Source organism: Podarcis gaigeae, assembly GCF_964106915.1.
Source record: "Podarcis gaigeae genome assembly, chromosome: 8".
In the NCBI taxonomy this organism is placed as follows: domain Eukaryota; kingdom Metazoa; phylum Chordata; class Lepidosauria; order Squamata; family Lacertidae; genus Podarcis; species Podarcis gaigeae.
Genome location: NC_139684.1, coordinates 59,578,814 through 59,606,192, shown reverse-complemented (window position 1 = coordinate 59,606,192; position 27,379 = coordinate 59,578,814). Strand labels below are relative to the sequence as shown.

General features: G+C 44.8%; 1 protein-coding gene across 3 annotated transcripts in view; it reads right to left on the bottom strand.

Annotated features, from left to right (window-relative positions):
- Nucleotides 1-3,051: 3,051 nt before the first annotated feature.
- The window catches only part of RIMS3 (regulating synaptic membrane exocytosis 3), a 59,136-nt gene continuing 34,808 nt past the window's right edge, over nucleotides 3,052-27,379 (bottom strand). For 2 of the 3 annotated variants that reach the window (XM_083751883.1, XM_083751884.1), the window contains exons 3-7: nucleotides 14,245-14,386; nucleotides 13,028-13,140; nucleotides 10,193-10,294; nucleotides 8,879-9,018; nucleotides 3,052-6,190 (exon numbers count right to left, since the gene is read on the bottom strand). In XM_083751883.1, the coding sequence (XP_083608009.1) occupies nucleotides 5,978-6,190; nucleotides 8,879-9,018; nucleotides 10,193-10,294; nucleotides 13,028-13,140; nucleotides 14,245-14,386 (710 nt within the window). In that variant the 3' untranslated portion in view covers nucleotides 3,052-5,977. Of the gene's footprint in view, nucleotides 6,191-8,852; nucleotides 9,019-10,192; nucleotides 10,295-13,027; nucleotides 13,141-14,244; nucleotides 14,387-27,379 lie in introns of all 3 variants that reach the window. The other variant, XM_083751885.1, reaches the window with a different exon arrangement.

Genomic DNA, 27,379 nt, shown 5'->3' with positions numbered 1-27,379 from the left:
AAGCTGCTGCCTGACTATTGGCAGTCGCATTACACCTCCTTGGAGAATCTGCATTGGTTGTTAACCTGGCAGGGCTAACCTGTGCCATTCCAGATGTTGGGGCTCCAACTTCCATCAGCCCCAGCCAATATGCCCTGTAGTCCCACATGTTGAGGACCAAATGTCAGCCACCCCTGGTTAATGAGCTCAGTTCAGGGTTCTGTTTTTGACCTAAAGAACCATAAATGGTTTAGGTCCAGATTCTCCCATGGGGAATCTGTTTCCATATGAACACCACCAATTTAAGGTCTACTGCTGAAAGTATAATATATAGAAATCAAGTTGGCCTCCATGAAGCAGAGCTTTTTTCTGTTTTAGCCCCAGAACATTTAGCCTATTTGACTCCCTCTCTGTCATCCCTTTAGAAGCAGATTAACATATTTTTCTGTTATGCATTTAGAAGTGGCATCTGCTAAGATCAGGAGTAGGCAACCTAAGGCCCGGGGGCCGGAGGAGGCCCAATCACCTTCTCATTCTGGCCCGTGGACACTCCAGGAATCTGTGTGTTTTTACATGAGTAGAATGCGTCCTTTTATTTAAAATGCATCTCTGGGTTATTTGTGGGGCAAAGGAATTTGTTCATATTTTTTTCCAAAATATATTCCGGCCCACTGCATGGTCTGAGGGACGGTGGACCGGCCCACGGCTGAAAAAGGTTGCTGACCCCTGGCTAAGATGCTGCTCAGCTCTACTGCTAATGTGGTTTTTACAGTGTGTGTATGTTTTGTATGCAGTTTAATTACTTGTATACTGTTTTGAATTTTTTTATAATGAAAAGTGACATAAAACTGCAAATATATGAATTCCTGCACCACATCTGCCATGGGCAGCAATTTTGAAGGAATCATATTCACAATGACTCTTTCCTTCAGGGAAGCATTAGGTCTCATTTTAAAGCAATGGCAATATAAAGAGTTTCTAAATCAGGTTTGCATTTATCAGTGTCTCTTTTTATTTAAATGGTCATTTTGGGAGTGTTTTTTAAATTGTCTTATGAATAGATCTCAGGCCTTACCATGATTCTAGTTCCAGAACAGCTCCAGGCCAAACAGGATTTAGAGGTAGAATCGCCTCCAGTTTCCATTGTCACACTCTGGGAATTCAGTGGGTATCACCTGTGCTATTTTGCTAGTTGCTTTGTTTAAAAGGGATGGGAAGACCAAACTGATGGGGAGGTGAAGGATTTTCATTCAGTTAACAAATACGGTACGGTAATAAGCCCTTTTTTAAAAAAAGAAGGAAAAAAACCCCAACAAGGCCACCAACATCAAAAGTGCTAACAGTCCAGAGCTGTTCGCTACTAGGCCAAAGCCAGGTGCACAGTCTTGGGGGAGACTATTGCACCCAAGCCCAGTGAGAACAAGCTGTCATCTCTGGCATCAGGAAAGCATTGCTTCGAGGTCCTTGCTATGAATATCGGAAATACAGTCCTCCATTCCAGCAAGTGCTTGGAATGTCTAATTGACAAACATCGTTCTCTCTTCCCCTCCCACCCACCCACCCCCTAAATGTGGACAGAGACCAGTGACTTAAAAACAACCTCAATTAACACATCACCCCTTTGCCAACACTCCTCAATAGTTCTGAGGCTGCTTTTTTAAGCCAAAATCTACTACTACTTTTTTTGAAGTTGTGGAACGGACAAATGGCTTCTACAAGACCTACTTCTCAACAGCAACTTCAATATGAACTCTAATAACCATTGTTATTGCACATGTGTGCTGACTGCGTCCAAAACATCTGGAGGGCACCAGCTTGGGAATTACTACCCGAGTGGCTGCCTTTTATACAGCTTGTGCTGAAGTGCTCATAATTATCTGATACTATTTCAATTGTGATTTTATTGTGGTTCTGCGGACTCCTTTTTTGTAAACTTTTTTAAAAAGTGAAATATACATGATGGCAATAAATAAACGCACACTAGTAGACAAAATCTGAATCTGTATCTACTCACGGGCAAAGCAAACGGGGGAAGAGATGTGCTAATGGAGGCTTCTCACAGCTGTTTCTCAACACCCACAGTTTCCTTTATCAGACAGAAAAACACTTGAAACAAGTCACAACATATTAGTAATTAAAATAATGAGGTATACAACCAATAACTAGCAGTTAACTGGAGCAGCTAGTCTTGCACTATTAATTAACAGCACAAGGCCAAGACTGTTGCTGTTCACCATTTCTACTCCCAGAGGAAATATTTCAAATGAGTCGCCCCCCCTCCAGCTTTGTTTTAACCATAGATCCCAATTTTAATACCACCTTCATGCATTTCCTGTAACCTGGATTAATATATGGGGCAAATAATATATGGGGCAAACTGTCCTTCAGGATGTGCTGGGGAAACTGCTCAAAGTCCCATTTATTAGTGGAATAAGATTGGGAATGCAGAGTAGCTGCTTCGTGGTAGCTTGGTTTCCGATAAAAGGAGCTCCTATGAACCCATCACCCTTGGTTTGCATCAGCTTTCTTTCCTACAGTATTACTGCCACCAGAATGGGTTGTGTGTCCCCTAGAAAATTGTTTAGTGCAAGAGAATCTGGAATGTTTTGTTTTTTTTCAAATACCATTTGAACCTTTATATCTTCTGTCCATGGATGCAACCCCTTGCCTACAAACATGAGCCATTAGAAAAAAGTTTTAAATGTGTTCTGTGTTTTTTAAAGGTCTTTGAATGCATGCATGAAAGTAATTGCTTTTTTCTTTGGATGCCGGCCAGTGCACTTATGTTTGGAAGCAGACATTAAAATATAGAGCTAATCTTAATTCACACATTGCTGAACAAATGTGGGTTGGGGTTCTTCATGGTAAGAAAAGCAAAGAAGATATCCCACTGCCACAGTTTGTTATGGGCCAACTGATAAAGCCTAAGCCCATGTGCTGACACATGGACTGAGTGGTTCTATGCCCCAGTTTGTACCTGCAATGTGAAGCAGGTCAGGTTTTTCATGCCTATCAGCACTGGCTCAAGAATACTGCGTCCATATTGGAAACTGATTTGTCATGACTTCACCATGTGGATGCAAGAGGAATGGAGAATCATTGACCCGCTTTCTGTCTGCTGCCAGGTGCTTTCCGCCTGGCAACAATGTTCCAGTTTCATCTGAAGAAATATCTGCGAGATGTGTTTAGAAGTGATGCTCTTGTATTCTTGTTTTTCCAGAGCATGAGTGCCATTATGAAAACTTAAGCCATGTATTACAAGAGAGTTCCTCCCTATTCTGGCCCAGAGGCATTAGGTGCTTCATGAATATTCTTCCAGCTGGTGTAACTTGCAGAACTAGTCAACTGGTCCACTATCTCAATTGTCTTTCCTACTTCACTCACAAACAAGCAGTGGGCTCAGTGATGCCTTTGGCAGCAAATCTCGTTATGGCCCTCTTTTGGTTTCAAGAAATAGGTCTATTTGGTTGCACAGTTCTACTATTGGCACAAGAAAGTAGGTGGCTTGGACAGCCAATTGAATAACTTTCATGTCATGACCTAAGTGGTGATTTAGTAGTTTTTTCCACCTCCAAACAGATCTGTTCACTTTTCTGCAAGAGCAAAGCTGGATGCATTGGTTGTCATAAATGCTGATGGACAAAGTAACTTAAAGTAGTTCATGCTTTGCTATATCTTCTGCAATGCCCACACCTGCAGGTACAGCAGGAGGATAGCAAAAAGCAATCAATACAGATGACTTGACTAACACATCAGTGAGCATCAGTTCCCCACCCCCGCTGAAGACTTTCTAACATTAACCCGAGAATGAGCACTTTGGGTGCAAACCAACATATTGCTTATTCTGGGGGTGGGGTGGGGGGGCGTGGGGAGCCACAATGGACAAAATACTGGAACAAAGGCATGAAATGGCCAAGGAGAACACCCAGACCAATGGAATTTCATCAACTCTCTGAAGGCTGCAGGTTTGCTGAAATTGTACATCTGATGCCTTAAACATGAAAGCACATAAATTACAAATCCAAAAGATCAGAAAGGTTTAAAGTTGCTGAAAGAGGGTTACTGTGCAGATCTTTGTGCCTTGTGAGGGCAGAGACAGGATCCCTTCAGATCATCATCAGCAAAAGGTTGCCATCCACTTCATTTCAATGGTGGAAATGATTCTTTGCTGTTTTCTTATCTCTCTGAATCTAACTCTTCTTAAGAACTTGGTTGTTTTGTGCTTGGCTAGAGCAACAGAAGAACCCATATCTTATCTTGTGCATTATATCTAGGATTATGAAATTTCTTTGTGAAATGTGCTCCCTACTACTAATAATAATTTCTTTAAAAATCTCAATTTGAGCACTGTTGGACTGAATATGAAACATCCAAAGCTACCTGGCAAGCAGAAATTGTCCCGAAACTTCTTGTTTGCTTCTGCAGTGACAAGGGGTCCTTCTGTTTTAGATCTCCTACACTACGGTCAGTGTGAAACTTAAAAAACATAGGAATAATGAACAAGAAATAATGATTTCCAGTAGTATCTCCCCTGAGTATTTTCATCAAATTTTAGTAGGCACCTTCATTAAAAGCTGTAATTCTCAGTTTTGCTACAGGAACTGGCCCTTGCTTTGGGTGCCAGATTGCTACTTAAGAACACATGAATACACAACTAATAATCCAGTCCCATGCAGGTTTACACAGGTGTAAAACTCCACTGGGAATTCAGTGGGGACTTACTCCCTAGTAAGTGCATTTATGATTGCAGCCAGAACGTTTTAAATTCAAAACAGTAGATTGACAGAACCGCATTCACCCTTATGAGAAAACCACAATGTGCTATTCAAATATGCCCACCAATAGGGTTTCAAAGAGGCATATTCTACCTTGTCCAGTGAAAGTTTCCCCTTCTATTTGAATGCCAGTGGTTTGACATCCTGCCTCTTGGGTTGCCAACTGGACCCAGATGCAAAGGCAAAGATTATGCAAAGATGAAACTGCAAAGGACACCAATCTCTCTGGCATTATCTTGTGTGCATCTCTCAGCTGAAGCAATGCAGCACTACTGGGCTCTTGCACAAGCCCCACAATTCCAGTGGGGCTTGGATGAGAGATTGGATTATGCCCAAAGGCTAATGCCTTGGTTGGAGTAGGAGAAACAAATTAAATTGTTCCTAAGATGAGAAAGCAAAACAGGAACCTTAATATACTTTAAACTTAACAGTCATGTCAAATGCACCATTTATAGCTCCCCCCCCCCCACTTCACAACTTTGGCAGAATCACCTGTCTTCCCACCCTTTATATGCAAGACAAACAAAACTCTGATTGCCTGCTCAACATTTCCAAGGCTTGCACCCAGAAATTCAGGAGGAAAACTGTCTACCCATATATTGCAGAGAGAATTGTGAGCACATGACAGGCTACATAATGTCTGAAGATGCTACATTCATTTTTAAAAAGCTGAATAGTGCTTGATTTCAGTCAGTCTTTCTTTTTTCTTTTTTTCTAAACAAAAATGAGAAAAGCTCTACTTTCTCCTTCAGAGATATGGAAATGAAACAATATGGAGCAGGAAAGAAACATATTCAATTAACATGCTACTTGCAATGGGATTAACTGAGTCAGGTTCGAGATGTGTCCCCCAAAATGCATTAGAGATGTGAGAAATGGGTGACTCCTTTTCAAAGGCAATTTGTTTGAAAGTGATGCAACAGTCTTGAAAATGGGGAGCCAGTCGCATGACTTGCCTTTTATCACATGTTCCTTTCCTCCCCCCCATCTCCTTTTAATTCCTCCCCCACCACATTCTGGAATTATCTCTTCCTTTAATCGCATACCTGCAGGGTGAGTGAGGGAATGCCTAAAATCGTTGGTAGCAGTCTTCCCTCTGTGAAGAAGTAGAAGGAAGGGTGATGGGAGGGAAAGACATGGGATATTTACAAACCATGCTACCAAATTTGTGGCAGAGCAGGGTGTCTCCTCCTTTGCTTTCCTTCTTTCCTCCCAGTCCATCCTTAAGGGCAAGAAGGACTTATTGAACTCTCTAGAGAGGACTGGGAGAGACGTCGCGTAAGGGGTCCGATGGTGGAGTCCGCCAGCGAGGAGGTGGGAAAGAGCTTGTACCAACCAGTCACCACACTGGACAGGTCCAGCTCTTCTAGAACGATCTGGGCCATTCCCATGAAGCACTTATGGTCCATGCGCCCATAATCTCCCCAAACAATCACCTAAAATGAAGGAGAAGGAGGAGTTGAACTGCCAGCAGAACTTCACTATGGGGAGTAAAAAGTAAGGGGGAGGCCTACCAGATATGCCACTTAGAGAAGTTGGGAAGGAATCTGTCCGCCTTCTGCTTTTTCAGACCACATGATTAATCCTTAGGAGCCCCTATGTTTCTAGCCAACTCCCTAGTTCTACACATTGGGTGCATTCGCACACCATCCTAAGCCATGATTAGTGTTTCACAGAGCACATGAAGATCTTCCCCAGAAGCATTGCATTTCAACTAGGGATTGTGGTTTGTTTCGCTCCAAACAACCCATGATTGGTAAGCCAAGAACAAGCATTAGCTTCAGATCATGGCTTGCTTGAACCCTGGTTCAGATGTAATACTAAGCCAAGGACTATGTTTTTTTGCTCCTTCTCCCTAGGGGAGCAAAGTGGGAGTGATCTGTACATAGTGATAAATCATTCACCCTGGTTTACTGTGAGGTGCAATACAGCCGCTGAGTGACAAAATAATCCACAGGACAGTCCTATCCATCTTCACTCTGAAGTGAGTCATACCATTCAATGGGATTTATTCCTAGGCAAGCGTGAAGAGGGATTGCAGCAAAAGCAGTTTAAGCTGTACAATCCTATACTGACTTACCTGGGAGTAAGTCCCAATGAGTTCAGTGGAACTGACTAGGGAGACATTTGGTTAGGTTACTACCTAATCTGCAGTCCCTGAAATAATATGCAAATCAAAACATAACTATTATTTGAAATTAGCACTTCTCCAGATTTTGTGACCAAAAAAATGTGCATATTAAGGGAAGCATGCATAAAATGCACTTATTAGTGAAAATGGCACACAAAAATGTATGAATTACACACTCCTGCAGACATGGGTTTTTAATATTCTGCTGGGAGCCACCCAGAGTGGCTGGGGCAACCCAGTCAGAAGGGCAGCATATTATTATTATTATTATTATTATTATTATTATTATTATTATTATTATTATCATTATTATTTCTACTACTACTACTGAATTTGGTAAAATGAGAAAAATCCTTATTTATGAGCAAACATGCACAGAGAGTATATTAGACATGCGTAACAACTATATCTTCTATTTTTTTGTGTACTGATTTTTGTAAGCTGCTAGCCATCCTTGAGGATGTTCCCATCAAAAGGTAAGCTTGTAAATTCTATACATAAATAAACAATTAAATCCATGTGTTCCAAAATGGGGAATATATGTGCAACTGTTTGACCTTTGTGGTTAACATTCCTATGCCAACTATGAAGTATAAAAATGTAACCACAAAGATATAGTCTTTGGGCTTATCTAGACTTCCTTTTATGCCGCATTTCCAGGCACAGGTGTATACTTTAAAGCACCATGTCCAAGCGTTGTTGTTGTTGGGTTTGTCTTTGCCCTGGCACTTTCCCCATGAAAGCCCACTCTTTACTGCTGAATCAGAGCAAACAGCAATCCACAAAAAAACAAATTTCTGTTTGTTCTTATTCAGCTTTAAAGAGGAGGATACAGCACTTTAAAGCACAGCCTGTGCCACCTGTGCCTAGAAAGCACAGGGGCAAAAGGTATGAATGAGCCCTTAATGCTACTCTCCTTTCCTTTTCTGTCTACAATCTACGGTATTTTGAATATATTGAAGAGCAGGCTTTTAACATCAGCTCCTTGGCCCCATATGAAATCTAAAATGACACCTCTAATTTCTTTGTATCTGAACTGGATTCTGGACATTTATACACACAGGAAAGCAGGAAATAGAATAGTATATGCATGACTAATAAATAAATAAATAAATAAATAAATAAACAAACAAACAAACAAACAAACAAATAAATAAAAGTAATTTGTATACAGTCAGCAATCCTGAGCTCCATTGCCTTTAACTTGCTGACATTCATAAACTATATCCCTTTTAATCCCTCCCTACAGAGTCAACCAAAGGGCTGCTTTATGCAAGAAGGACCATAGTTCAATGGCAGAGCATCTACCTTGCAACCAAGAAGGTTCCAGGCTCAATCCCCAACTTCTCCAGGTAGAGCTGAAAATGTTCCTTCCCTGAAACCCTGAACAGTGGCTGCCAGTTCCCCTGTTGTGTGGGGAAGATCTGTAAGGAGCTTCCACTTGCATTGGGGGACCCTGAGAAAGCAGACTTCTGGGAAAGATAAGGGACTGAGGAAATGCTCATTCACTTTCAGCATTTGTGAATGCCTGAACATGCCTTATGTATTTTCACTCTTGTCTAAAACTGGGGGTTTTGCCGAAGCAAATCCTTTGTCTTGCGGTTTTAGTGTACACACTTCTCCCCGCTCCTCATTTAATCCCCACAACCCCCCTGTGAAGCAGTGACTATCCCAAGGTCTGGCCCCAGTGATCTTCATGGCTGAGTGGGGATTTGAACCCTGGTCTCCCAGGTCCTAGTACAATATTCTACCCACTACACCACCCTGGCTTTTTTATTGCTGCCCACATGCCCACACAGGCCTACCGAGCCCCTCCCCATAACCAGGGCATTTTACCTCAGCAGAAACTTTCACTTTGCCCCAATGGGTTGCCCTTCTATAAAAGCTTGTAGAATATTCTTTCCCTCATGTACCACCAGGACATATTCGGTCCGAGGGAAGATGAGCTGTGGTAGTGATCCTCTTACCCTTTAAAGAGGAGGAAAGCAATCACCTGTAGCACTTTTCCCTGAGGGCCCTCGTCGAAGAGTAGGGCCTGCTGGTAGAGCGGGTCACAGGTCTTTTTGGCAGTCTTTGTTTTCTTCTTGGCCAAGCAGGCGCCATTTTCTAGCAGATAAACCTTGATGTAGGTGGCTGCATTGGCAGAGAGAGAAAAACATGAAGGGCCTGTTATAACGGCAACTATGTCTCGGGGCTGGTTTTTGAGGCGGTCTAGCAGATGAAACACTTTTGAGGTCTCTGGGGGATAGGGCTTGAGGGGAGACTTTATTCTTACATTAAGGCACTTTCATTTGCCCTTGTGGTTAAACAAAATTATCCTGTGGCAGGGAAACTCAGATAAAATGTTGCCTTCTGGTAAAGAAAAAGGTAGAAGCTGGGGCAGGATTAAAAAGGAACTGCCAGATATTTAGGCAACAAGGTAAAGTAAAGGTAAAGGTACCCCTGCCCGTACGGGCCTGTCTTGACAGACTCTGGGGTTGTGCGCCCATCTCACTCAAGAGGCCAGGGGCCAGCGCTGTCCGGAGACACTTCCGGGTCACGTGGCCAGCGTGACATCGCTGCTCTGGCGAGCCAGAGCCGCACACGGAAACGCCGTTTTCCTTCCCGCTGGTAAGCGGTCCCTATTTATCTACTTGCACCCGGAGGTGCTTTCGAACTGCTAGGTTGGCAGGCGCTGGGACCGAGCAGCGGGAGCGCACCCCGCCGCGGGGATTCGAACCGCCGACCTTTCGATCGGCAAGTCCTAGGCGCTGAGGCCACAGTGCCACCTGCGTCCCCTTAGGCAACAAAGGTATAATCAAATAGCACTTTTTGAAAACATCTCATGAATTAATTAAATGTTAAGCATTTATTAGCACTCTTACTAAGTCAATTTATAATAGTAATCTGTGTGTTCAGAGTTAAAAAATATATGATAGAGAGAATTGGGTGTCTTAGTGAGACTAATGATGGTAAAACTCTTGGAAGGAAAAACTAAGTGAGGAAGGAGTTACTGGAAAAGACCCAGTCTTCCCTGTACTTTTTCCTCAAATTCCCAGTTGCCTCTCTACAAACATGAACCCCATTTTACATATTCTTTCTACTTCTAAAGGAGGAGGCAGGAGAATGTATAATGACTAGGTTTAGCACTCTGAAAAAAGTAAACAACTAGAAACAACTCAATTAACACCTCCATGGGATACCTCTGGTGCATGGACCAAATTTAGTCCACTAGTCTGTTTTCCCCAAACCACATCCAATTGCTCCATGCCGGTTGTCATACGTGATATTTTCTATCCATACGGCCTTCTCTGATGTGGCTACTCACCAGGAATAGACTTGGATCCTAGCTTTGGACTGAGTCCCCGGGCCTCTATTACTTCTACCTCCAGCTGTCCATTCCTGTCAATCATTCCAATGTGGACATCACCTAGAAGAAGTCAGAGAAGTCAGCATGGGAACATATTCACAATCCTGTGCCGGTCATGTATCATCTCTGCAACTTGCTTTATGCCACCTTGACATTTCTGTAGCATATCCACATTTGGAATACTGTGACACCATGGATTGGATACAGGTTAAAGGGCAGCGGAGGGTGGTCTCTAAAGGCAAATGGGGCACTGTCCCACCAACCTCAGCCTGCTCCTACCCTGCATGCCTCTTACTCAAAACCAGCCCAGGGGGTGGCCCTGGCTGTCAGCTTGCTCCTCCATCTCAGTTTTGCCTTTTTAGAACTCATCAGGCAGGAGGATGGGAATGAAACCAGAATTAGCTGGCTTTCCCTGTCATTGGCTCTGGCTCCACCTACGTTCCCCCCCCCCCGCCCGCCTTCTGCCCTACCAGTCCCAATGAATACCAGCCAACACTGCTAAAGGGGGGTTCAAAAATCCAGACACATCAGAATCCTATAATAAAACAACAATATTGAAACAAAACAATATAAAATGGAAGCAGGGTTCACCAGATGAAAACATTTTTCCCCATCAGTGCAAAGCGTTTACCAAAAGTGGCCCTTCACCAGGATGCATTCCCTTGCCAGGATGCTTTTGAACAGGCTGGACAGCTTAGGAACCTAGTAATCTGGCATCTACTAACTGAGTTCCTTGGTTCATTGAGTTCAGGAATTGCTTACAGCACTGACAGGGAAGCTGTTGCTCTCCAGAGGTTGCTGGGCTCCCATCCACCTCCTAGCCAGCATGGCCACTGATCAGGGATGATGGGACTTGTAATCCAACAGCATCTAGTGGGCCATAGGTTCCTTGCCACTGAGTGGAAGAGGCTGTCCAGGGTCTCCCATTGTATTACCTGCAGACGATAGGAACTGAACCTGGGACCTTCTACATGTAAAGCAGATGCTCTACAACTGAGCTATGATCCTCTTCAGAAAGCACCAAAGAGGAGAATTCAGTGCTGTATCCACAGAACTGCATGGTCTTGTCCTGCCTTTATGCTGAGACTGTAGCCCTATTCACACATGACTTGTGTACAGGGAATACATGTGTAGAAAGCAGGGCCATGCATTAAACACTGCCCCGACATTGAATCTCCTTGCCCCATCCACCACATGTGGGCCTCAATTCTGCAAGGAGGAAGTTCAATGTATGAGCAACTGCTAATGAGTGGGGGCTCTTCACATCAGGACATCTGATTGTGCTGGTATTCTGATTATGCAGAGCCCTTACTCACAAGTAGGAAACAAACACCAAGGGTGGAGCTAAAAGCACAGCCTGTTGCTCTCTGTACACATTTATCCCCAGTGCTATTTTTCAAGAAAAAGAGGTGCCAGAACTCACCATGAACACCTCCCTTGTTCTCTTATAACAGCAATGGCACCCACCTGAGAGGTGCTGGAGCTGAGTTCCAGCCAGTTCTGGCTGAAAAAAGCCTTGCTTATCCCACATGTAATGTGTGAACAGCACAAAGCAAAATTGTCTTGCCTGTTCATGTGAATACAGCCCTAGGATAGTTGTCTATGCCCATCATTCCTGTTTTTAACCAGCAGAGGGCAAAAAAGAAACTGGGTTCTCCATTGCTAGGAGTGCAGAAGGATAGACGACTCCTTTATGATATGTCTTATTTAGCCATCGGTAATCTCATATCTTACCACTAGAGGGCACAGTTTTCAGGCTGAAAAGGCAAATTGAAATAAAATAAAGCAGCACAGAAGGAAAATAAAAAAGATGAAAGCAGCACAAGAAACAGAAAAACAAAAGGAGCTCTCCTTTTAAGAAAACTACTGTTGTGCCAACAGTGCATTTTCACAGTTGCTTTATATTGAACAGTATGCTCAAAGGAATTTTTGTAACAGTGGCACATGGAGCTGATAGGAGGTGAGAACCAGATCTTGAACAGAACAGCATTGGGGGAAGGGGTCCTTGTTCTGATCCAGAGCTCAGGCTTGGAACACGAGAAAAAAAGATGTAGAAGTACCTCTGAACATGTGCAGATAGACTTTTCCTCACTGCTTAACAACCACATCCTACTCCCATATAAAAAAGACGAGAGGAATTTTAAAAGGCAGGCTTTCAAGCAGGGGTGGTTGAATCTCTCAGAAAACCTTCATTTTCAAAATTAAGTACTGGAGTGAAAAGATTCAAGGTTCACACCTCAATTGCAAAACAACAGGTGTATTTATAGAGCATTTTGTTATACCTCATAATAGCAAGGTTATCAACACAAGGCAATCACAGATTCCCTCTTAACAATGACAAAAAGGGGATTTGTGGCTCTTTTTTGGCACACTTTCCTGGCCTTCTTTGATTGTTTCTAATACGAACCACTTAAAGCAGAGGTGGGGACTTGTGACCCTCCAGTTGTTGCCGGACTACAACTCCTATCATCCCCGTCAGCCATGTTGCTGGTGGGAGCTGGAGACCAGCAACATCAGACAGGCCAAGCATTTGCTACCCCTGTTTAAGCTATCTGGAGAGCTTCATAGCTCTGTGAGGATTTGAACCTGTGATTCACACATCAAAACTCAACAATGGGCCCGAGGAACAGCACCATTCTGGTCAGTCTGAGAAGAGCTCAGCAGGAATCCGCCCCTGTGCCATGCCTGCTCAGTGAAAGATGACTTTGATAGCATGTTAACTGCACAAAATCCAAATTAGGTGGGTGTTCAGGTGACCTTGTAGCACTGAGTGCCTAGAACTGGTTCGCTCACCCATTGGCGGAGTAGCAAGTGTCTGCCGTCCTACGATTTGTGCTGGCCCCAGCCCATCTAGAAAGTCACTGAACTGGCTTTCAGCTCCCAGCCTGGTTGTGGGGAAAATAAACCTAAAGGAAAGGACAACAGTTAGGGAGTGAGGGGAGAGAAATGGCAGTGTGGAAATACAGTGAGCAGGTGCTAAACTGGACATTTTAGAGGTGAAAAGTGAGAAGATGCAGAAATGAGATTCACTGTTATCCCTGCATCCCTTTGTCTAATGGAAAAGATGCAGTGCCAGCCCCAGGTTTTGGCAGACCCTTGGGCAAGATGCCATCAGTGGGACCCCCTCCCTCAGCAGACTTACTCCCCTCACTACCTCTGTTGCCAGCAGCTACTGCTCCCCTGCCTCATCAGTGTTACCACCTGACTGGTTGACAGACAGAGCCAAGCAGGCCGTGGCAGCAATTCTGCTTCCATCTCCCCACCTGCTCATCCTGCCTGAGAGTTGGGTGAACAAGCAGGTTGTGATGGGAAAGAGGAGGAGCTGGCTAAGAGGGCTCTGGTCAATGGATATGGGCCTTCAACCATGTCAACCTTTAACACTAGGTCTGGAAAATGCACATCTTTTTTTCCATGAGGAACAAAGGGGTCTTCTGTGTGAGGACTTATCTCCCTCAGAAGAAATGCATCCCCTGCCTTCAGATAAAGCCTGGGAGGGTAAGGCGTGTGAGTCACTTCTTCATTTGCCCCTCCCTTCCTTCCTTCCTTCCTTCCTTCCTTCCTTCCTTCCTTCCTTCCTTCCTTCCTTTCTTCCTTCCTTCCTTCCTCATGCCACAGGGTGGTTTCAGACATGATGGTGAAGCAAAGCAGGAAAAGACAGGCCAACTATCTCATGTTTCATTCACTTTTCTTGCAGAAGCTTCTGTTGAGGAATGTGTTTTTGATAATGCAGAGGAGTAGGGGAACAGGAAGCAGCAGGGCATCATGCTTCCTGTTCCTCTTATGCCTTTGTCCCATTTATGAGCCGCCAACAGTAGATCACTAAAAGAAAAAACCAAGCCGCTGGGGAACGACTGTGTAATCTGTCTCTCCTGTGCTTATGCTTATTTATGTTTATTTTATTTCATAAAATTTATATACCACTTGATTGTAAAACCTGAAAGCCATTTACAAAAAGATGTGGGACATCTGCCCTACATAGAAAAGTGGCCTTCACTGCCACTGGGCCTTACGTGCCATCGGAGCTGTTACTATTGGTGCTTCCATCAGTTGACTCCCGACTGCCTTGCCGGGTGACCCTGTTCCTCATCTCCACAGCAATGCCAGTCTCCGTACTCCTGCGGATGTTACTACGAAGCTTTTTTGGCCCACCATCTGAAAGAAAGAAATCATTATACTTGAGAGGGGCAGTAGATTTCAGAGACTTTAAAAGTGCCCATGGTTGGGTTATTATTGGTTTCAAGACGCCTTAAGGTCCATCAAATTATTGAGGATTGCTCTTTGGGTGCATCTACGCCACAATGTCATTTATTAATTAAAAATTTATACCCCGCCTTTCCATTTGAAAATTACAACATCATTAACATCTAATACAGACTTAAACTTACAGATAGGTAGCCGTGTTGGTCTGCCATAGTCAAAACAAAAAAATTCCTTCCAGTGGCATCTTAAAGACCAACTAAGTTAGTTCTTGGTATGAGCTTTCGTGTGCATGCACACTTCTTCAGATACACACTTAGTTAAAGTGTGTATCTGAAGAAGTGATGGGAAAGAGGAGGAGCTGGCTAAGAGGGCTCTGGTCAATGGATATGGGCCTTCAACCATGTCAACCTTTAACACTAGGTATGCAAAATGCACATCTTTTTTTCCATGAGGAACAAAGCTCCTCCTCTTTCCCATCACACTATTAAACTTAGTTAATGCTTTTTAACACACACACACACACACACACCCCGCCCCAGACATGGAAAGTCTGGTGGGGGAAGCTAAACAACAAAGAATTCTCATCAAATGACAACTCCCAGAATTATCTGGGGGAAACCACTAAACTGGTATAAAATGAATATGTCTTGTAGTATACTTTTGCATACTGTAACAGAATGTCTAACACACTAAGTTAGACATTTCCTTTTCCATCACCTGTCAATTTATATACAGATTCTGACAATCTGTTTATATTTTAGCATGATCGTATCCCCCATCCCATGTTGCAGACTGAGGCATGGTAAACTAAGGCTGAGAAAATGGGGCAGGTTTGCAGAATCGGTGACCACTGAGTTGTACACAGCCTACTGGCACAACTCGCTCACAATTCCGTGGCCTGTGGTGTCCCAAGGAGGGAGCAAAAATGTTGATCCCCCAGTGGGCTGCCTTCAGCTTGGTGGGTCAGAGGCTAGTCACACAAGTGTGGGACAGTATCATGCCTAAGGCTAGCAAGTGAATTCATTGCTGAGGTTAATATTCACTCAGGGATTTCCTGGTTCGCAGTTCATGTTCTGCACCACCATAGTGGGGAGAGGGGAGCACTTGCTCTGTGCTTTTGCTTTAGGTGTTAGCAAGTGATGCTTTTCAGAACAGGGATAGAAACACCTCCAATTCATCTACTGCTAAATGTACAAGGGTGGGCTATGGTTAAAACAGGGCTGCCGTATGTCCGGACATTACCGGGATTTAAAAGGCAGAATTGACATCTGGGGAGAATTTTCGAAATGTGGCACTTTGTCCTAAGTTAAAACAAAAAAGTTGATAATTCTACTGCACAACCACAACTGAAATCAGACGACTAGCCAACATCAGAATCCACAGCAATTAACCTGGAGGAGCAAATATGTCTCCATTAGTGTGTTCCCCACCCCCATCCCCTGTGGCCAAGCTGTAATTCAAAGAGAGTTACAAGAGAGTGAATTTTCCCTCTGGATGGCTCACCAAAGCAAGACTCCACTTTGTGCTTCAGCTATGCTGTTTACCTGCCCTTTACAACTGACCTTTCCCTCAGATAGGGACAGTAGAGCAGACAAGATTAACCACTTAGAAACAGTCCCTGACTTGCAGACCCCCAGGCTCTGGAAGGGGAGAATCAAGGGTGGCATCGCTTGCGAATACTTGAAAGCAGATGAGAGCAAAGCAGATTCACACTGCGCACTCCCTACAACAGATTTCTGATCCCTGCATTGCCAGTCCCTGGCCCTTTGATAAATTATTCACAACCAATATTTTTTATATTAAAAAAAAAGTTCAAAAGGCCTTTAATGTGCTCAGTTGATCTTTCAGTGATGAAATACTTAACATTGCCCTCTGGAGCAAGCTCAAAATGCTTGGATGTATGATGAAGTGAGCTGCATTTGTCCTCCAAATTCTTTGCTGGCTCAGAATGAAAAACAAGATCCTGCACGTGCACAGTCTCATTATGCTAGAACTCAGCTGGGGCCATGCAAGAAAGCTGGGCATTGGAAGATTCAGGACAGGCAAAGAGGTATATTTTCTTCTTCTTATAGCACATAGTTAAACTGTGCAGTTCTCTCCCACAGGGTGTAGTGATGGCCAGCAACTTGTATTACGATTGCACAAAAGTATTAAACAAATTCATGGAGGATAAGGCTACCAAAGGCTACGCAGGATCCAGGAGTCCTTTGTACCCACAGTGGTGCCACTGCCAGAGCAGCACCCCGTATCATTTCTGAGAAACAGGGACAATGGAAAGAGAGGGCTTGCAAAGGAACCTAAAGCCTTATACGAAGCCAGACCAATACTCCATCTTGTTTAGTGTTGTCTATGCTGAGTGTCAGTGGCTCTCCAGTGTTTCAGAAAGCATTTTTCTCAGCCCACTCTAGGGATGCTGGGGATTGACTTTCTGTGAGCAAAGCATGTGCTGTGCCACCCAGATATAGCCATGGATTTGGGTGGTGGAGGAGAAAAGGTCCCTAGAGCTGGTCATGTCTGCAATGATATCATCAGGAGTGTGACAAAACTTGGGAGTCTCCAGAATAAAGGGTAAAGGGACCCCTGACCATTAGGTCCAGTCATGACCGACTCTGGGGTTGCGGCGCTCATCTTGCTTTATCGGCCAAGGGAGCCGGCGTACAGCTTCCAGGTCATGTGGGCAGCATGACTAAACCGCTTCTGGCAAACCAGAGCAGTGCACGGAAACGCCGTTTACCTTCCCGCCAGAGCAGTACCTATTTATCTACTTGCACTTTGACGTGCTTTCGAACTGCTAGGTTGGCAGGAGCAGGGACTGAGCAATGGGAGCTCACCCCGTCGCGGGGATTCGAACCGCCGACCTTCTGATTGGCAAGCCCTAGGCTCTGTGGTTTAACCCACAGCACCACCCACGTCCTAGTCTCCAGAATAGACCCAAGCTATTCAAGATGGGTCCAAAGAAATCCCAAATCAGCTCATTTTATGTGACTCAATTCAGAACTGAGCCTAAGAAAACTTCCCCAGCCCTATCAAAAAGGCTTGCCTCTGTGCAAGAGATTGTACTTCTTTCCACTCATTAGCAGCCTCCTCCTCACTGAGCTACCAGCACCACTCACAATATTTGGGGGCTCAAGAGCAACTCGTTGAGGCTGTCACAGATTGCGCAATGAAGCCTCACGCGGACAAGCCTCCTGCCAGGCCTCTGGAGAATCCAAAATAAAAGAGCTATTTTTAAACCCTTCCAGCTCCAAACTCAGGCACTTCTGTGTATCTCGGAGCCAAACAAAGAGGAAGGTGAGCCCATCTTACTGATAATACGTCTCCCTCCTCTAGATCCTTGGTGGCAAGGCAGCATCTAACCTTCTCCACCCTGGTGTCTTCCGTATGTTTTTGATTAAAATTCTATTGAACCCTACCCAGCAGAGATAGCAATTTGGTCTAGATCAGGAGTGGGGAACCTGAGGCCTGGGGGTCAAATGCAACCCTCTAATCCTACCTAACTAGCCCTCATTTCCCTCCCCAGGCCACACACTTCACTGGCCCTGCTTCATGCCTTCCTTGAGTGTTTTGGGCTGGCTAGAATGTCCTTGAACATGATGATGATGCCGATTCTCATTTGCCTGAATGATGCATTTGTTAGGGTTGCCATATGTCCGGCAAAACCCGAACATGTCCTCTTTTGGGGGGCCAATATGCTTATCCTGGTGGATGTTTACATTTTAAATGTAATGTCTGGGTTTTAGAGGGGGGATTGGGCTTGGGCGGCTCGGGTTCAGGCTGCTTTGCACGCTGCGGCCACTGCCAGCCCAAGTCAGGAAAAGAGGCAAGTGGTGTGGTAGCCCCCGCACCTCTTTTCCCCACTCGGGCTGGCAGCGGCTGGGGCCGTACTCTATTTGCTCTTCAAGATGTGGCAGCCCTAGTGTTTGTAGACCTTGGTGACTTTTGTTTGGCTGGAATACAACTCTTTGTATACTGCTCACTGTTTCTTTGACCATTTATTCCTCTGGCCCTGCCCACCACCTGCACATGGCCCCTTGGAGGTTGCAAATGAGGGAACCTTGGATTGATAAAGGTTTGTTCTCCCGGGCCTAGATGCTAAATTCAACTTAATGTCAAATTCCAACAATGCAAGGCACTAGTTTTCCAATTTCTGAACTAGCTACCAAAATTGTACCTTTGGCAGTGGTTTGAACTGTTTATCAAGCATCAGTTAAAAGCACAGGAACAGAGCAGGCTGCTTTTTCCCTGGTCAGGTGGCAATCCTAGAGACAAAAGAACCTGTTTGGAGGCTCAAGCCCATCTTTCCCCTCAGCTCTTTTGTCCTTCTCTACCTCCATCTGCAGCAGCCTTTGACCTGCTGCAGGAAGGGATGGAAAGCAGAGGGAAGGGTGGTGTAGAGAAGAGGCAGGAGTGGAAGAGCACACAGCTCCTGCTTTATAAGGGCCCAATTCAAGGTTTCAGGCCTGACATGCAAAGCCCTAAATTACTTGAGACCTAAGGACCTAAAAGAGTGCCTCCCCTCAGTACCAACCATCTCAGGCCCTACAAGCAACACGGGAGGCCCTGCTGGAGGTGCTGCCACCGGGTGCTTCCCAGTTGGCACTGACCCATTACAGGGACTTCTTGGTAGCAGCTCCTTTGTAGAATGATCTTTGGTGAGATGTCTCTTTCCCTCATTACTGGCTTTCAGTTGGAATTTTAATATGTTTCTGCTTTCCCAGACATCTTTTAGCTGAAAGACTATTTCTGGCAACCTCAAAATTGTTAGATATGAGGGTATGTGACTGTTTTACATTTTAAAAATTGTTTTTATTTTACCACTTTTGTGTTTGCCACCCCGGGCTCCCACCCAGGCGGGATGCAAATGTAATTACTAAAACAAGCCAACCAACAAATAAAAGGCAAACAGGGCTTTCCAGTTTGCATCTGGGTAACCTTAGGCTCTAAAGCTTGGATGCTGTGTTGTCTGATGTAGGGGCCATCCACATGACTGCCTCACACCAAGGCAGATGTGATTCAGAAGCCAGCTGGTGTTGACTCATGACCATGCTGCCACAGACTGAGGTGTGGGCAGTTGGACAGCAAAACAAAGCTGCTAAATTTCTCTTACAGATGCAGGAGCACAGACTGCTTTAAAACGGGGCGCCCCTAGAGAGGGAATGAAGGAGTCTGGTGTAGATAAGGATAATTTTCAGAACAGAAGCAAAAGAAGTTGTGTGCACCACTGAGCAAGACCATCCAGGCTCCTTTTGGCCCCCTAATTTCTGTCCTAATCAGCACTTCACACAATCATTCACAGAGTTGCCATGACAACCCTTCCTCTCCTTGTCAACCCCCTCCCCAGTACCTACCTTCCTCCCAGAGCAGGCTTATGCTCTCTCTTTTGCTCACTAATACTAATCTGTCTGTGCCAGCATCCTTCAGCAGGCTGTTCCCCAGGGAGAGTCTGGCATAAATCATACCGCCAGGCCCTTATGGGAGGAGCAGGCCTGGAAGAAAGGACAAAGCAGAACCAGAGATGGCCTTAGGGTGACCATATGTCTTGCACTAAAGAGGACAGTCCTCTATTTGAAAGTGTCCTGTTTCAAGATAAAGAACCTGAGACAGGAGAGAAGGAACCTTGAAACTGTGCATCAACTGTTAGTGCATTGCCAGCAAGCACACCATGCCCCCAGGTCACAGCCTTCCCCACTATGGGACAGTGCACTGGATGTTCATTTAAATTATATTGGTCCTAAATTTTCAACTATATAAATAATTTGCATATGCAAATTTTACACAGATCTGTTCTTATATGGCAACCAGCCACCCCCAACCTACAGATGTTTGGACAATTACTCCAATAATCCATGACCACTGACTGTGCTGGCTTAGGTGGATGGAAATTGTAGCCCAAAACATCTGGAGGGTTCCAGGTTGGGGAAGGAAAGTGTTAGCTTCTGCTAATCAAAGCTGACCTTAGTTCCCCTAGCTGTCTTGTATCACTCAAAATGTGTGATGCAGCAGCAAAAAAAGCTATTGCTATTCTTGGCTGCATCAAGAGAAGTATCGTTTTCAGATAATACCGCTTTATTCTGCCTTGGTCGGACCACACCTGGAGTCTTGTGTCCAATTCTGTGTCCAAGAAGGATGTTGACAGTCTGGAATGTGTGGAGAGAAGGGTGACTAAGATGATCAAGGATCTGGAAACTAAACCTTATGAGGAATGGTAGAGGGAGTTGGGTATGGTTAAACATCAGGAAGAACTTTCTGGTGGCAAGAACTGTTTGACAGTGGAACGGATTCCCTAAGATGGTGGTGAACTCTCCTTCCTTGGAGGTTTTAAGCAAAGGTTGGATGGCCATCTGTCTTGGATGCTTTAGTCGAGATTTCTGCACAACAGAGAGTTGGGCTAGATGACCCTCAGGATCCCTTCCAACTTTGCAATTCTATGATTCTTTAATTCTAGGATACTTTCTAATGTGGCTCTTTAGTCAAGGAGCAGTACAAAATGCCCATTATGAAACGCCTGTTGTTCTCCATCAAATACTTAACTATTTAGAAACCTAGAGAGGATTCCTTTTGTACAACAGAATAACTTATTGTGTTAATAACAAGCATCTGTGAACCTTTGCGCTAGACTGGAGAGCCCCCTCACTCCCATCTTCATTCACGGTTACCAGACAATTTGGTTTACAGTCACTCAGGAGGCATTTCTGGGAGAATTTAAACTAGACCATTGCAGGACATAAGTCAACTGATTTAAAGGTCAGGAGAGAATCTGCTGGAGTCCACCACCCACACACATCCAGTACCACGGCAAACAGCATTGTGGGAGGAAGGAGCAGAACGTGGAGGCCGGCTGCTTTGTTTCTTCTGAAGCGTAAGCCTGTCATGGGAAGGGAAATGAGACGGGCCAGTGGCCTGATCTGACATGGCAGTTCCTCTGGTCCTGTTGACTGTGATTCATCCCCACAGAGCATGGCCTGACTACCAGCTGCTCATGACTGCACCTCCCTCCCTCCCGGAGTTGCTCACCAGCGGAAGGAATGCCAGCAGTGGGGAGCCGAACCATCCCCAGGAATGTTGGCATGCCAAGTCTCCCTAGATCAGGGATGGGATATCTGCAAACCTGCAAATGTTGCTGAACTACAACTCCCATCATTCCCAACTATTGGCCATGGGGATGGTAGGAGTTGGAGCCCAAGAGTATACAGGTATCCCATTCCTACTGTCTATCGAGAAATCAACCCCACAGATACGCCCACAAAATCCAGCCCATGACATGCAGGAGGGAGGCTTAAACACCCCAAATGCCAAGAAATCTCCAGTGAGTGTTCTGAGGAAACCAAATGACACAATCAGTGCCTGGACAGGATTCCCTTCCTAGTATGATGCTCTCAGGCTCCCTCAAACCTAAGTTAGGATGCTGCTCAAGCCAGTGATTAAGCCACGGGGGAGGGGGCAAACACTGTAAGGCTCAAACTAAGGAGTACCTGGTATCCCAGTGCTGCTGGTCCTGAGAGGGAACTGCAGCTACATTGAGTTGCCAGTTAGAATGAAGCAACCTGCCCAAATCTGGTGCCCTCTAGGTGTCTTGGACCGCAGCTCTCATCAGTCCCAACTAGCATGGACAATGGATAGGGATGATAGGAGTTATAGCCCAAAGTCCAGAGGGTAGACCGTACCAGGCTAGGTGGATCAATGGTCTGACTTGGCATAAGAGAGCTATTTCCTAATAAGCCATGGAGGATAAAAGTCCTGCCACCCCCATTCTATTTTGCTTCATGATCAGAACACAGTGTGGGCAAATCCATGGCAAGGATTAATTAACCCCATTTGCATTGACACTAATTTACAGCTGAACCTCTGTGCTTCTTTTTTCCCCCTCCTTCATGCTGCAATTTGCCTGGATTCAAGATTTGCAGGGTGGGAGAATAAATAGAGTCAGAAATTAACTTTCCTGAAAATGACTTGTATGCAAACAGAGCAGGAGCAGTTCGAGATTCTGGTCTAAATCCAGAACATTGCAGCAAGTGTGGGGAACCTTTGGCCCTCTGAATGCTCCTGAATGACAAGTCCCAACATCCCTGACCATTGACCATGCTTTCTGGGGCTAATGGGAGCTGTAGTTCAGTAACATCTGGAGAGTCAAATGTTCCCCACACTTGCACTATAGTTTGTATTTGTTGCTAGGCTTACTCAGAGTAGACTCATTGAACTGAAGATGCCTAACTTAGACCCATTAATTTCAGCAGGTCTACTCAGAATAGAACTTGGTTGATTACAACTCTATATCTCAGAAGACATGCATTCCCTACTTATAAAAGCTCAGCACCATGGACAGCAAGGCAAAGTGTTACTGATTTGTAACCCCCCTCCCCATTGGATGAGATTGACAGGGGAGGGGGAAAGGAAGGCACAGATGCTTCTAGTTTTCTGCTCAACACTCAAGAGGGTAGAAACTCAAAACTGCTGCTTTCGTGTCTGGTCCAGTTCCCTGTAGGTGGGCACCTATGCCATACAAACAGCCAGCACCCTCGGCCCATGCTAATCCAGCAGCTTCAGAGTATGGGGGGGTTGCAAGCACAACAGAAACTGAATTATGTCTCACTTCTTTGCCCCAGAGGCTGTGCAGCTCATCTAGAGCAGGGGACATAAGATGTAATAATACAATACTGAGCACCAAGGGACATCAGCTCAGCTCTAAGCTTCCGACCTTTTCTAGGTGGCTGCTAGAATATTGGCAAAGCCATTGGATTCAGGAGAACGCCTAATGGGCCAGAATTCTGTACTCATTCTGTAAGAAGAGATGTTTGGGCATCTTTATATATTGCCACTTGGTTCCTTATTTCCCTGAACAGCAAGAAGTTCAGGGGCATCACTGCAGAATTCACTTGCCTATGGATTAGGACAGTGATCTATTGACATTTTTATAACATATGTTTTAATTACAAATATTCAAGCTGAGCTTATTGGAAACAGATACTCTCCAGAAGGCAGAAAATCTCCCAGATTTCCAGGGAAGGCCACAATACCCACAGCTGCTTCATCATCAGCCAACTCTAGACAAAAACTCTCAGGGCTATCTCTCTCTCTCATCTCCCATCTCCCCCAATCTCTCTATCACTGTGATCATCTCTGCCACATTCAAATTGTTTCTCTGTCCCCGCTTCCAAGAGCTAGAAGGTGATAGTGCTCAACCCTTGATGAGTATTGCATTCCAAAATCTGGAAATAGATCCCCACCTATTGTGAGATCATGCTTCTCAAAAATCAAAGTCGGCAGGTGTTTTTTTTCCTTTGAAAAATGGAATGTCTAGGGACGCGGGTGGCACTGTGGGTTAAACCACAGAGCCTAGGACTTGCCGATCAGAAGGTCAGTGGTTCGAATCCCCGCGGCGGGGTGAGCTCCTGTTGCTCAGTCCCTGCTCCTGCCAACCTAGCAGTTTGAAAGCACGTCAATGTGCAAGTAGATAAATAGGTACCGCTCGAGCGGGAAGGTAAACGGCGTTTCCGTGCACTGTTCTGATTCACTAGAAGCAGCTTAGTCATGCTGGCCACATGACCCGGAAGCTGTACGCCGGCTCCCTCAGCCAATAAAGTGAGATGAGCGCCACAACCCCATAGTCAGTCAAGACTGGACCTAATGGTCAGGGGTCCCTTTACCTTTACCTAGGGACCAGGTATTTGAAGGATCACCTCATTCTGCATAAACCTTTGGAGGCTGTGTTCTATCACCAAGAGGTATTTGGTTGTTCATGAAGCAAGTTTTAGTGGTTCTACATTCTCTGTAGAACTGCCACCCCTTCCCCACACACATGCAAGGGACATTAGAATGGCACTTTAAAAAATGATTTTTAGGTGGAAAGATGAGCTTTTTTCCACCAAGCTTCTGACTTATTTTAACACATACTTTATTATTATTATTTGCTTTTTATTGGCATGTTTAATGTGCTCTGGTTTAATCTCACTGTGATTTTAAAGCTGTAAACTGGTCTGGGAGGTTCTTTTGAAGCTAAAAGACAATATATAAACCAGACATGGGCAACATGTGGACTCTAACTCCCATCAGTCCCAACCACCATAACCAATGGTCAGGAATGATGGAAGTTGTAGGCAAAAAACATCTGGAGGGCCATATGTGCCCCATGCCTGATATAAATGGTTTGATAAATAATTTCCCCTGCTGCACAATAGTCATTTGTGGGAAAGAGGCCTTTTCCCAGCTCGGTCCCCTCCAGCTGTCCTGGACCTCATCTTCCATCAGCCTCAGCCAGCATGGCTAGAGGCTAAAACAACTGGATGGCACCAGTTTGGGAAAGTTTGATTCACTCCACCAAAGGTGAACCTGGGTTGGTGTCTCTGCTCCTTGTTCCATGTGGGCAATGAGCACTGGATTTTTTTCTTCATATCTAAAATTCTTATGCATCACCTTTTCTCCAGCTAAACTGGCAGTATTTCTTCATGTTCAGTAGAATTTGAGAATGTTGCTTTGGGGTTCCACATTACTGAGCTATGTTCTTCACCATTTTAACTTATTTATTTTTGCTCTTTCTTTTCTTAGCCTTTCTGCGGATAATTACAACCCTTTGGATACATCTCAGATGTGCAAGTCTTAAAAAGCTCCAAATAAACTCCTTCTTTTCAAATCACAGCTGAACCATGAAATGCCAGCAAATACCAGAACTATAATAATGCAAAGGGCGACTTTGAAAAACTTCCAAGATTATAATGGGCTCTTCATATTATTATTTTTCAGGCTTTCCCCCAAATATCTATTTTAGGCAAATAAAAATTTCCTGAAGCTGTAATAGTTGTCAAGCTCCTTTTCTTCTGAAAGAGCATTTTCCACACCCCTTCAGCAGTTCCACTTGATGGTCCCTTTTGAAAATTCATGATGCCAAATGCAGAAGGGCAGGTCACAGAAGATACTGCCCACTGTCCCATGCCTTGTAGGTATTCAAAGCCTAAAGTTTCAAAATGCAATTGCATAACAAAAATGACTTGCATGCAATTGCTGAATGCATGAAAGCCTTTTTGTTTATTTGCAAAATATGCATCTCTACTGAGACATATTCCCCTTTGCTTTGATCTCCTGCTCAATTATGTTGCATGTGTTTTTACAACACCCCTTCTCTAAGGAGTTCAGTGCCCCCTTTTTATTCTTGCAGCAACAATTCTTTAAGGTAGAATAGGCTGAGATACAGAGTCCAGGATCATTCTGTGATGCCCTTGTTATATCTCCCCAGTCTTTGGTCCAACCAAAACAAGTTTAACATCTGTTTCAATTTGCACAGGTATGTCACTTGTTACCTTTGCCACTCATGAGAACATAGGAAGCTGCCATATACCAACTCAGATGATTGTTCCTTCCGGGCTAGCATTACACTGATTAGCAATGGCTCTTCGGATTTCCTGGGACTGAACTGGCAACCTTTGACATGGAAAGCAGGCCCCTCCCCACCACATGATTTTGTTTAACTGACAAGGGCACCAGACTCCTAGCCCCTTCTCCTTTATTCCTTTGTACAGATGATGGAGGAGGCACGCCTTCCCCCTTTTAATTAAGCCATTCAGGTGGTCCTCAACTCAAATGGTAAGAAGAGGAGCAGCTCCCAACTTCCAGGATTCTTGCCAGAGTGAAAAAGGCCATAGTAGCTGGAGCTGATGGGAGCTGTTGTACAAAACATCCAGAGAGCACCAGGTAGAGGAAGGCTGCTCTAAAGTGTTTAACTGCTGATAGATACTGTTTTATGAAATGAGAGGCTTGTTTTTCACTAGAACCCTGAGATCCAAAGACCAGAGCCTGGTGCAGAAGACAGACAGACGTCATAAATAATGAATTCTGAGCTCAGTAATTTGTTTTGGCTAGAACTGAATGGAACCCACAGCCCCTCCACACAAATATCCAGTCCTAGGATGGAAGAAATAGATGAGTGTGGGTGTGGGTGTAGAAGTTAGCTTCTTGCTAGTTTACATTAATTGCTATTCTCCTTTATGCCTCTGGCCCCATCCACCACTGGTTTCCAGAAGCAAGTGTGGCACTTACAATGAAAGAGACTCCCTGTCCCTCAAACAGAGGAATAAACACACTGATTGCATGCAAAACAGAGTGAAACTTTCTTTGGCTGCGAGGGTGTGGCAGGGCCTTTCTCCAAAGTCCTTTGGGGAGGCATGCTGCAAAACCTTAGGGATGTAGCTCAGCCACTTGGCTTGTTCGGTATCCTACTGTGAACCCTTTTGTGTGATTTATATACAATGACTGGAGGGGATTTCTTCCATCTGATGTTAGAGGTTACAAGAAAAAGAGAGAGGGCAGAAGAGAAAGAGGACAGACGGGAATGGGATTTCCCCTTATTAAATGATTATAATTTGATCACTGTTCTGGCGAGAGATGGGACGAAAAGGGGCAGGTGGCTGAGCCAGCATGAGCTGTCCATTATGTGCTAACCCTTCCTAACTCCTGAGGACAAGGCAGCAGCTTAGCAAGCATGGTGCCAGATAGCAGCAGCTGACCCTGATGCCCGCAGCCGAGCCGAAGCAAAAAAAAAGCATAAGCTATCTGCTGGGGAGAGCAGTGGCATGAAATTCTGCAAGGAGAAACTATTCCACAGGCAAAAGAAAGGGCAAAATGTGCATGTAAGCGAGAGAGGGGAGTTAATTGACTCTGCAGAAGAAGAAGAAGCAAGGAGCATCATATGAATGTAGGAAGGGGCCTTATACCAAGTCCAGGCCATTGGTCTATCTAGCTCTGTATTATTTATACTGACAGGACTATTTACTAGCTCTACCTGTGGGGTGACAGGGATTGAGCTCGAGTCCTTCTGCATGCAAAGCAGATGCTCTACCACTGGTGGGGGAGGAAGTTAGATGGAACTTGCAACCTCGGAGGGGGCAAGTTTGCCTCCCTGCTGCTGGTATATATGTAAATAAATTAGATACTGCAACAGCAACAACATAAGCCTCC